Genomic DNA, 12,549 nt, shown 5'->3' with positions numbered 1-12,549 from the left:
GTTGAGCAAGTCTAACTAGGTATAAGAGATTATCAGGGTCAAGGAAGGCACAATCTTCCCAAACTATATAGTAAGACCCTGTCCCATAATACGAATCATGGTCTTCTCTACTCAGACTTTAGGCTTAGCACTCTAGGAGAAAGAATTACATGAAAGTCTTTTAGAGTGTGTGTGTGTGTGTGTGTGTGTGTGTGTGTGTGTGTGTGTGTGTGTGTGTGTGTGTGTGTAACAGAGAGATAGTGAACATGTGGGCATACACATGCCATGGCACATACATATATATAAGTCAGGGGGTAAACTTCAGTACTTGGGCATTGATCCTGCTTTCCATCTGGCTTGAGAAAGAAGCTCTTTGTTGGTTTTCTGTTGCATGTACCAGGCTAGTTGGCCTACAGGCTTCCAGGGATCTTCCTGTCTCTGCCTCCCATCTCTCCATAGAAGCACTGGGATTGCAGATCCACTCACTGTGTCTGTCCAGCTTTTGTGTGGTAGATTCTGGGGCCTGAAATTTGAGTTCTCATGCTATGGTACATGTTCTTTTGCCTACAAAGCTATCTAATTATCTCAATTGATGACTAGGAATACAAACTGATTTTTAAAACACTGTTATTAAAGCTGAAGTTTTAATTCTTTAAAAGCAGAGTTAAGTTGTTCATCTATGGTAAGCTTATGTATGCTTACTATCTTTTGATAGAGAAATCAGTATTGCTCAAAATTCTGTGAATTCATGTATGAACCAGTAAAATTTCAGAAAAACAAAAAATGTACTGTTTATAGTATTTAGAGTGACACTGGAATTTACTAATCTAGAAGTATTCAAAAAGCTACATAAATGACTATTAGCTGTCAGAACTTGTTTCTAAGTAATATTTATGCAGCTAAGTAGTACCAAAGATTTACTTTTATACTTTACTTGGAAGCAAGAAATGTGGCAAATTGCTTTCTTGTTTCTCTATTATTTTTCATACATTAACTTCTAAGTTAATGATATTAAAGTCATGGTTTTCATGTTCTTTTCTAACTTCAGTTGCCTTGTTCTTTATGTATTTTTCAACTGATTTTTATGATGAGTATCTTTACATTAATTGAGAAATGCTTTTGGTGGGGTGGGTCTTCCAGCTTGGTAACTTGGATATTTCCTTATTAGAAATCTTGTTCTTTGAAAATTGTATGCAAATTCACTTTGTACATTGCTTTTTACCTCATAAAGCTGTTACCACTAACTAAAGAACATTGTCTGGTTGCTCTGGTCAGGTGACCTTCAGATGACAGTGCTTTCATTTGAAAAAGATGATGACAGTAATGGGCACATAGATTTCATCACAGCTGCTTCCAACCTTCGAGCCAAAATGTATAGCATTGAACCAGCTGACCGTTTTAAAACTAAACGCATAGCTGGTAAAATTATACCTGCTATAGCAACATCTACCGCTGCAGTTTCTGGCTTGGTAAGCTTATTCTTTTAAAAATGCTTCTGTTTCTCCCACATTATGCCAACCTTAGCTTGCCACTCAGATTTTAAAGACAGAGGGATAAAAAGTTGGATGTTCTAATTTAAACTTTCAAGGTATTTCTGAAAATATAGTAAGGTATATATCTTAGTCCTACATATATAAATATGATAAGCTCAAGATAGTACTGTTCTTATAGACAGTGGTCCCAATGACATTGCTTTCCCTCCTGGGTTTGGGGCAGTGGAAAGAATGGACCCACCCCAATAGCCAGCTGAGAAACAGGACCTGGTGTCCAGGGGACACTTCAAGATCCCCTGGATTTTGAGTTCAGCATGCAGAAACCCTGAGGTCCCAGAGTGAGTTATGGAATCAGAAGAATACTAGATTTTGAACACTCAGAGAGAGGCAGCTGGACAGGCTCAGAGAAGAGGATGGGGTATCCCCATCCTCCCAAAGCACAGAGCTGAGGCAACAGAGGAGCACCCAAACATCCTGTCACTGTTCCCTCCAGTACTCCACAGGAATCTTGTTAGCCTCCATGCAGACTGGGTATTCTTAATATTGTAAGTTCTTGAGAATCATCATTATGACCATGTATTATGCTGTACTCTATTGGTACTCTAAAGTTAGAGTCAGTTATCTATCCCTGTATTGATTGGTTTTAGATTGCTTTAGTTTAGTGTTGTGTTGTGTTGTAGTTTGAAAATGAGATGATTATGTGGTAAAATAATTTTGTTTACTATATATGGAATAGGCTGAACATATGTGAATCTATTCCATTTAAATTTAATTGGAATTAAAATGCCATACTAATGGAGAATTATAGAATGTTTAAAAAAATCATTAATTTGTTGCTGTTTTAGATGTCGGTTAATTAATTTCAATAATACTATGTATGGGCTGGCTCAGAATTTTCCATGAAATGATCACTTTGTTACGTGTTTTAGAATATATATTCTTTAAAAATTGCTTTCAAAAGCCACTTGCAAAGCTAAAACATAAAAAATGAATTTGGATAATAATTATTTTCTCTAACATTTTCAAGTTCAAATGAGAAAAACATTTGGGCACAAAATTTCAAAATGACATTAGAACAAATAAATTAATATACTACTAAATTTTATCTACTAAGAGAATAAAATAATCAAATACATTTTTTGTGTTCTTTATCCAATCTACTCACTTTTATTAAAACTTCATGTTATACCAATCAAGTGTGTATATTTTTGTAACTTTTTTATGTTTTAACTAAAGTATATTTACTTTAAAGAAAGAAAAACGTGTTTGAAGTTCTTTTTAAAATATGTTGAATGTTTCTTAGAATTTAAAATATATAGTAAATTCCTGAGATAAAAATTATGAAAAAATAAAAAAATATAAAACATACTAAAAATATACAGGTCAGTTAAATAAGAAATGTATATTGCTGCAATCATAGCTGTTCATACTTTTTACAGAGAAATGCTTAAACCTTGGAAAACAGCAAGACCAATTAAGTTCCCAAGTAGTTTTAGATTCTTCAAATAATCAGATCACCTTCTCTTATCTAGGTTGCCTTGGAGATGATCAAGGTAGCTGGTGGCTATCCCTTTGACGCATACAAAAACTGTTTCCTTAATTTAGCCATTCCAATAATAGTGTTAACAGAAACATCTGAAGTAAGAAAAACTGAAATCAGGTATGTATGAAAGTCTGGTTTGCTAATATAACAAGAAAAATAAAGTATTCTACTCTTAAAAAGGAAACATTGGGTTTCATCTCTATTTCTTCTGTCTTTGTTAATCCTTCCTACTATTTCAGGACCTAGTCAAACTTCCTATTGATAAATTATCTCCAAGTAGACTAATCAAAGAATTCTCGGAGCAGTTGGTTTGTCACACCACTTAGCATTATACTTGGTTACTAACTTGGAAAATTTTAAAGCCATTCTTGTCTGATGATAGTCCTGTCTGACTGTGAAACTCACAATCTAATTCCATACATTTATTACAACAGAAAACAATTCCTTGAGGTTTTGTTTTTGACATTTCAGGTTGGCCACAACCAGAAATGTGAGTAGAAGAGTCTTATCAGAAAGAACTAATCCATATTTATCCTCATACATTACTTACAAGAACACAGAATACTGTTATCCATTCAAAATAAAGTGAGGTGCTGTGTTTCTGATTTTAACAGACCATTTGAACACATGCCAAATTACATTATGCCAAGATATTCATTGTGGCATGTTTATGATAGGCAATGATTTGAGCAATCTAAATGTTCAGTTATTGATGACTAGAACATCTGCACCATGAAACCCCTACAGATACTTAAAAAGAAAGGGATATGTGCATGTACATACATAAACATAGACACACACACGGAGAAAGAAACACCATATAACTTAGCTATATACCTATATAATATGTAAGATATGAGAACAAAAAGATTGTATGAATGGAAAGAGAGGAATCAAAAGGAAATGAAGGAGAGTCATAGACATTAGTAGAAAGCAATAGTATATATGCATGACACTGCCCTAAAATCATTACTTTGTGTGAACTGAAGAAGTATTGAGAAAAGAAAATGAGGGCACTTTGTAATACATACTTGAAATGAGTTACTGAAAAAAATATACAATACACAGGTAAAAGTGGTTAACCTATATGTATTGACTATTTTAGAAATTGTAAACCCCACTACCACAGCATTAATGTCTAAGCAAATAATAAATAATAGACTGTAGGAAATTTATTACTACTAATGGAAATAGATTTTAATATTTGTGTTCTTGATATATTTCTACAACAGAAATGGAATATCATTTACAATTTGGGACAGATGGACTGTACATGGAAAAGAAGATTTCACCCTCTCAGATTTCATAAATGCTGTCAAAGTAGGATATTTTAATTTCCTTCTTTTAATTAGTACCTCGAAGTCTGTGGTTTCTGTGTAATTTGCCTCCTAATTTATGGGAACTCTAGTATGCCCTTGAAGCTATAATAGTACTAGATTCTTTATCAGGTTCACTCCTTTATATACTTATGTAGTATAACTTACAAATAAGACATTATAAGAATAGCAAGAGATTATAGTAGAACCCATACTATAATGACAGGATTTCTTTCAAGATTGCTTTAGCTTATTTTACAGTAGATCTTAACCTGAGCTTCTAATATTTTGTTTTCTTCCCTCCAACATTGAGAGCTCTCTACTTTCCAAGGAGGCACTTTCAGTTTCCCTTCGGCATGTCTGAATTGTCAGTCTCATTGTTGTTGCACTTTGTGTCTTCTGTTAAGTCAGTAGTTCTCAGCCTTCCTGATGCTGCAACCCTTTAATACAGTTATTCATGTTCTGATAACCCCAAACCGTAAAATTATTTTTGTTGCTACTTCATAGCTGTAATTTTGCTAGTTATGAATCGTAATGTAAATATCTGTTGCCAATGGTCTTAGGCAACCACTTTGAAAGGGTCATTTGGCACCCAAGGGGCCACGACTCACAGGTTGAAAAGTGCTGTATTTTGAAACAGAGCTTACTTAAAATATTAGAACTAGAGAAGTCATTCAAGTAATAAAGGCAGCTGCTAAAGCAACGGATAGGTAGGTCGACCATGTGAGAGTACTGGACCAACAATTGCTTTACGGTCTGGACAGGTTCAGACTTTACCACCCTGCCAAGAACAGCATCCCGTTTAGTGTTAACATGTTTATTCTAAGGGCTGAGCCTGCAGCTTAGTGGAAGAGCATGTGGGTGACGTGCATCTAGCCCTGGGTTCAGCCTCCAGTTCTGGGGATGCACATAAGTTGTTCAGTTCTGAAATTTTCCATTTAATATTTTTAGGCTCTGGTTAACTGAGAAAAGTGAAACCACAGATAACCATTGTAGTTTTTAACCTGTAAAGCTGTTAGAAGGTATAAATAATATTTATATAAGCCTGCCCTCTTTTTGGTAGATATAAAACATTTTTACCCATGTACTTTGGATGAGGCTTTGATTGTTTCCTTTGGTGTTTACTTTTAGGAAAAGTATGGAATTGAGCCGACAATGGTGGTGCAGGGAGTCAAAATGCTTTATGTCCCTGTAATGCCAGGTCATGCAAAAAGGCTAAAGTTAACGTAAGTATTTAACATATGAGCAGAAGAGTGATGAGAATCAAAATGTAAGTTTCATACACACTGAAGCGCAAAGAAGTTACTGGGATTAATATAAAAAGCATTATTCTTGCTTTATGCCATTAGTAAAGACTTAATATGTCAGAAGGAAGAAGGCCAACAGTCCAGCTCTCAAGAGACTCATAGGATTACACCTTTGTAAATTTGTACAGACCAATCAAATGTGTCCTAAGTAAAAATAGACCCATGTCTACTTACGAACATAGAAGACTACATTTGCAAAACAGATATAAAACAAGAGTACAAAATACTGCTTTTATTTATTTTTTTATTATTATTATTATTATTATTATTATTATTATTATTTACTAAAGATGCCTGTTGTACATCAGGCTTTATTCTAAGCATTGAGGATACAGTTGTGATCAAGGAACCTTCCTGCTTGAGGAATTAGGGAGGAAATAAACTATAAATGGTAAGGTAGTGGTAGATGCTGTACACAAAGTAAAGAATGAAGAGAGTACTAGAAAGGAGGACTGTGTTGTTATATTTAATAGTCTACGTATTCACTCTGCACGTTAGGTTCTTTACCTGCTGATACTGCATTTTAGAGGAAGAAAAGTAACCAAAGAAAGTCAAAGTCTTCCCAGTTGCCTACAGGACACTAGGCGACCTCATTCCTCTGTGTCGTTACATGGGCCTTCTCTACTTCTCTTCTTCCCTCTACATTGCTATCTGTGTTTCTAGAACACAGTAGTCATTCTCTGGTAAGGGCTTTGCTCTAGTTATTTCTTCTGCTTATAGACTGGAGACTGGTCACTTTTGGTCTTTGCACTTCCTAAAATGGCCTTTTTGAACTCTATTTAGCACTGCAAACTACCTCCAGTTGTAGTTTAGTATGCCTGCCCCATTTTGCTCTCCCTTTTAAAAATGCATTTCTTTATTCTTCAATTTGACCATCATATACTTGGATCATCATTATCCCCTTATTCCCTTCCTCCACCCATTAAACCAGTAGTTCTCAACCTATGGGTCACAACCCCTTTGGCAAACCTTGATCTCCAAAAATATTTATGTTACTATTCATAACAGTAGCAAAGTTACACTTACAAAGTAACATGAAAGTACTTTTATGATTGTAGGGAAGCATATTAAAGCATTAGGAAGGCTGAGAACCACTGCATTAAACTCATTCTTTTCCTAGCATTACCCCCTCCTAATTTTAATGTCTTTTTTCCCCCAGATTCTTTTTTTTTTTTTGGTTTTTCGAGACAGGGTTTCTCTGTATAGCCCTGGCTGCCCTGGAACTCACTCTGTAGACCAGGCTGGCCTTGAACTCAGACATCCTTCTGCCTCTGCCTCCCAAGTGCTGGGATTAAAGGCGTGCGCCACCGCCGCCTGGCCCCCAGATTCTTTTCTTTATAATTGTGCATACACCTCCACACATGCAAGCACTTGTGTGGAGGTCAGAGGACAGCTTGTAGAATGTGCTTTCTCTTTCCACCTTCTTACATGAGTTCCTAGAGTTCCCAGGGTTGGATACAAAGCTCCTGTACCCACGGAGCCACCCATACTACCTTTTAATTAAAGTTGCTTTCATTAGCATTTGTGGAGGATTATTTGAGTTGAGCTTGAGGAACTTACCAGTGGATACCCCACTGAATTAAATTACTCACCTACCAGTAACCATAGCTACCTTCTGAGCCTTCCCATTAACTGTGGTACTCTGATGGGCTGGTTTTGTGTAGCCATTTTTGTTCTAAGTTCATGGGTATCATAGCTATGTGCAGAAGATAACATTATACTTTCCCATCCTCCAGCTTTTGCATTCTTTCCACCCCATCTCCTACAGTGTTCCCTGAGCCTAGAAAGAAAGATATACAGGTGTCCCAGTTAGGGCTGACCACTCCGTCTTCACCTAATCTCAACACATGCAGCTTCCCCATTCACTATTGCACACTGCAGACAGAAGTTTTCTCTCTGACCAAACTGAAAGCAGAATGTTTGTGAGTAGAAACATACTTAGGATGTGGTTTGATACTATGTCCAGTTAGCAAAGTAACAGGAGTATATACTGTTTTACACAGACACATTTGTATCTAGGGCCTACAACATCCTCCCTAACCTTAGATTTTTCAATCAGGTTTAAAGCTTGAAGTATGAACTCTTGGGCAGTAAGGTCCTAAATCAGAATGCAGGTGGTTATCCTGATAACAGCCAAATCACTCTTGTGCCATTGAGCATTGGACATATCTTGCCTGGCACCTCACTTTTTGCAGCTGAACCCCTAGTGGTCTGTTTCGCACCTTCCCACATTATACAATCTAGCCAGCAGTGTGGTTCCTTCTAGCTCAGTCCTAGCTTCATTCTTATATCTTTCAATCAGAGTAGGTGGTATCTTCAGCGATAGGGTCTTATGTAGCTCAGGAGGGCAGTCAAGAGAAATGACATTGCTTTGGAGTCCTCTGAGACCTCCTGAGCAAATCTCATTTAATCAAAATGAGATTTAAATCTCATTTAAACAAAAGGTAAGATTTTTGTTTAATGAACTATGGCATGGATTAATGAGTTCAAGTGATTGCCGCACAAGTGTGGCAACCTGAGCTCAATCCTCAGAACCCAAACCCATAGAAAAGTAAAAGAAACTCCATATGAACTTCACACACATGTACCTTGGCAGAAACTTCTACATATACACAGCACATACTCACATGGGTATACAAAATAATAATAATGATAATAATAATAATAATGATGATGCTTAAATAACTTAGAGCTTCTGGAAACAGCATTATCCATTCATGTATATTCCTTTAAACTCATAGTTTGTAATTGTCTTATAAAATAATATTCATCCATTTGGATATTTGGTGGATCCTTAGATTCAATTTTTAATCCCACACATACCCATTTATTACATATACAGTCCAATAAATGCAATATATTACATAAATAGAATCATAGACAGAAATCACATGGTCATTTCAATAGATGTAGAAAAGGCCTTTGACAAAATCCAACATCCTTTCATGATTAAAAACCCCAAAGAGACTAGAAATAGAGGGAATGTATATCAGCATAATAAAGGCTATATATTACAAGTCTACAGTAGGAAAAGGAGAAAAATTCAAAGCGTTGTACAGAAGCTTAATTTCATGAGGTACCATTTGTCAATTGTTCTTATTTCCTGAACTAGTGAGGTTCTATTCCTAAAGTGTTTACCTGTGCCTCTAACTTGAAGTGATTTGCCTATTTTTTCCTCTAGCAGTTTTAAAGTTTCAGACTTTACCTTAAGATCTGTGCTCCAAGCCAGGCAGTAGTGGCCCATGCCTTTAATCCCAGCACTTGGGAGGCAGAGGCAGGCAGATTTCTGAGTTCGAGGCCAGCCTGGTCTACAGAGTGAGTTCCAGGACAGCCAGGGCTATTCAGAGAAACCCTGTCTCGAAAAACAAAACAAAACAAAAAAATCTTTGCTCCATATGGAATTGATATTTTGTTAGAAAAAAGATTCTAATTCCATTCTTCATTCACTTTCTGCAGCTGTTTGTTTTAAAAAAGTTATCTTTTCTCCATATGTATTTTTGTCATCCTTGTCAAAAATCATGTATCTGGCTTATTTCTGGCTCCTCTAGTCTCTTCCTCTGATGTACATGCCTGCTGCTGTGCCATTTTTATTTTGATGCCTCAATGATCTTTTTGATGTATTCTTGAATGTGGTTTGCTCGTACTTTAATGAGAACTTCTTCATGTATGTTCATAAAGGAGATTGAATGGTAACTTTCGTGTGGGGTGGGGTGTGTCTGGTTTGGTGACGGGGAGGGGTAGCTTTGAAAGGTGGCTTTCGAACCATTTCTTCCTTTTTCTATTTCATTGAATACTCTGAGAAAGATTGGTGTTAGCCCTTCAAAGCCTGGTAGACTTCTGCAGTGGACCAATCTGGTTCTGGACTTTTTTTTTTTTTTTTTTTTTTTTTTTTTTTTTTTTAATTACCACTTCAGTCTTGATGCTCATTATAGATCCATTTAAATTCTTTATCTCATTTTGGTTTAACTTTGATAGGCCACATGCACCTAGAAATTTATCCATTTCTTTTGGATTTCCCAACATAGTAGACTATAATTTTTTAAGGTATATCCTTATAATTTTATCTGTTGCAGTGTCTCACTTCATCTCCAATTTTATTAGTTTGGGTCTTTTCTCCCTTTCGCTGAGTCAGTTTGACTAAGATTATGGCAACTGTGTTTTTCTTTTTAGAAAGCCAACCTGTTTTTATGTGCATGTGTGTCTGTGTACACATGGAGGTATGTGGTGTGTCCTATTGAGTTTAGGGTTATACGTATGAGGGTGTATAAAGATCAGTGAATGATGGCAGTTATTGTCCTCAGCTACTTTCTACCTTCTTTAGGGAGCAAAGTCTCTCACATAACCTAGAGCTGGCTTGCTGGCTGGCCAGCAGTTCCTGTAAACCCCATCCACACCTCTCCATTACTGAAACTACAAGTGCTGCCACTTTTATCTTTTCTATGTGGTTTCTGAGGACCAAACTCACATCTTTCTGCTTGCACAGCAAACACTTACCTTCCCCAGGCTCTCCTTTTTCTCATTTTTCATACTTTCCATTATGTAATAGCGACAACATATTTTGCCTCTATTGTTATTTCTGTCATTATATTCTCCCCTCATACTACAATACTAGCTTTCACAGGACATAAATCTTTATTAGATTTCTTCAGTGTTGTATCTCAAGCAGTTAGACCAATACCTGGCACAAAATAGCCATGAGAAAAAACATGCCTACTACCTATGCAGTGCTTTTCTTTAACATAACTCTCAACTTTTGGTTATCAGTTGAAGTTAATCATATACATTATAATTATCTTAATCATCTTCACCTTAAAAATGGTTATATTAGTAAGCATTAATTTGTCTTATAGTTGCTTTTATTAAGACTCTTAAATATCATTTAGAGAACTTAGCTGTATTTAGAGTTCTTGTGATGTCTCCCACCTAGACATAAGTGAAATGTATGGTTATGAATTGGTTAGTAATTTTAAATTTGCTGCAAAGTAACATGTTTTGAGAGTTGGCCAGCGTGTGGTCCCTAATTTAGCAGGTATTTATTGATTACTTAAGTGACTGGACACTTTGGATCAGTGAGTGAGATCAGTGGATTCAGAGCACAAGCTCAGCTTTATACAGTTATGTTCACAGGCTTAGGTGGCTATTTATTAACAGTTTTGTTTCCTTGAGTAGCTTTGAAATACTGATTCTCTTCCATGATTGTTCCCATAACTATTTAGCATTAAAGTATTAATATACCCTAAAAATGTAATAGCACAGGAAAAATATTTCATAACTCTTAATTCTTACCATTTGGTTATTATACAAACATCCCTGATACCATATAGTCTACTCAGAGAAACTGGCACATTGATTATTAATTCAAACTATAACTAAAATCATCATTATAATGATATTGCACCATGGAATTTGCTAAATCAAACCTCTGTTTTGGGTTAGATTTCATTAGAGCATTTCAAGGAAGATTATTATAGGCAAAAGCAAACAGCTTGTTTATATTGAAAAATAAAAATACACGTGGTCTCTTTGGAAAGTCATATGATAAGGATGTGACTGGTAAAACGAGTGAAGTTATGTATGGAACAAACTCTTTGTAAAATGGAAAGAGCCATCATGGGGGGATTAAATAGCTAACATAACTCAGAGCCTGGCAGCCAAGTCTGGCATAGCTGTATCTACTGGAAATGGTGAGAGTCATGAAGCCAGCACAAGCTACTGACACAGTTCCAGCAAAGCTGAGCTGAGTGCCGCCATGCCGCCATTGCTTTCTGTCTCTCGCTTTTAGGTTTTGGTCTCTGAGTGTTGCATTCTTGGGGAACTTTCTGTTACAATTCAATTTATATCTTTTCCTGTAAAAATTTTATCTGAGTCCTTTTAGGAAAGTCATAAACTTACTATCCCTTCTGCTTTTAGGGAAATAATTTTATCTGGCCCTATTTGGAAGTCTTCCTTATGCCATGGAAATCATGATATGCTCACAGAGGCACAAAGCTAGGCATTTCTTTATGAGGCCTAAGCAAACTCAAACAGTGTAATTGGAACAGGGTAAACTTAGAGAGAGTTGACAAGCTCCAAGTTGCAGTTGACTTGTTAACAAACAGATTCAAGGTCTCTTTTTACAGTACTCCTAGAGCTCTCCAAAAGTGTAGTTTAAAGGTGGGGGGGAGGGTGGGTAATACAGGGTACCCTCCTTGAGGAGTAGAACTCAGTAAGTAAGATAGATGGACTAAATAACCTTTCCTATTGTATACCTTAGATGATGAAAGGATATAAGTAAAAGGAGTTAGGTGTTAGTATTTGCTGTTCATAGAAAAGATCAGTTTAGTTATTTTCTGTTATCTGTTTAAAACTATAAATACTATCAGCTTAAAAGCAGGCTATCATACAAGTGTGTTTGCTTTGATAGAGACATTCTTTAGATTCTCTGAATTGGAGTTATAGGGCTGATAATAAAAACAGCATATTCTATTTGTACTTTGTAATTATGAGTGAACTTGTCACCCCAGACACAAAATGAAAAATCACATGTCTGAAGACAAAATAATATCATCTGTACTTCTCAGATAATCATTAGTCTGTCTTTGTTCTACAAAACCTGCATAACTAACTAAAAAAGCAACCTGATTGCTAGTCAGTCAGAGCTGCAAGATTCCACTGACCACCACACCTGACTCACTCCTCTGTCACGGACGCATTATTTCCTCTCAGAGAGGAGACCACAGAAACTATTCCCCTCTCCCTGGCACAGATCAGTAAAATAAAGAAGAGACTGTGGGCTGCCGCGGACCGGGATTTCTCGCAGGGGGTCCCTTGTTCCGCGGGACGAGCGGTTCGGGCCAGGTGTGTACAGGATTCGGCTTTGACAAACAGACTACACACGGGTGGTGTAAAATCTGAGTGTATTTCTTTAAATA

At 36.4% G+C, this 12,549-nt stretch overlaps 1 protein-coding gene across 1 annotated transcript in view; it reads left to right on the top strand.

Moving 5' to 3' along the window:
* Positions 1-12,549, top strand: part of Uba6 (ubiquitin like modifier activating enzyme 6) — a 69,225-nt gene that overhangs the window by 53,225 nt on the left and 3,451 nt on the right. Inside the window, exons 29-32 of the mRNA XM_031342910.1 lie at positions 1,255-1,448; positions 3,005-3,132; positions 4,248-4,335; positions 5,463-5,557. Of these exons, the coding sequence (XP_031198770.1) occupies positions 1,255-1,448; positions 3,005-3,132; positions 4,248-4,335; positions 5,463-5,557 (505 nt within the window). The remainder of the gene's footprint in view (positions 1-1,254; positions 1,449-3,004; positions 3,133-4,247; positions 4,336-5,462; positions 5,558-12,549) is intronic.

The sequence above is a fragment of the Mastomys coucha genome, unplaced genomic scaffold, assembly GCF_008632895.1.
Source record: "Mastomys coucha isolate ucsf_1 unplaced genomic scaffold, UCSF_Mcou_1 pScaffold22, whole genome shotgun sequence".
Lineage (NCBI taxonomy): Eukaryota > Metazoa > Chordata > Mammalia > Rodentia > Muridae > Mastomys > Mastomys coucha.
This window is presented reverse-complemented; position numbering and strand designations above follow the sequence as displayed.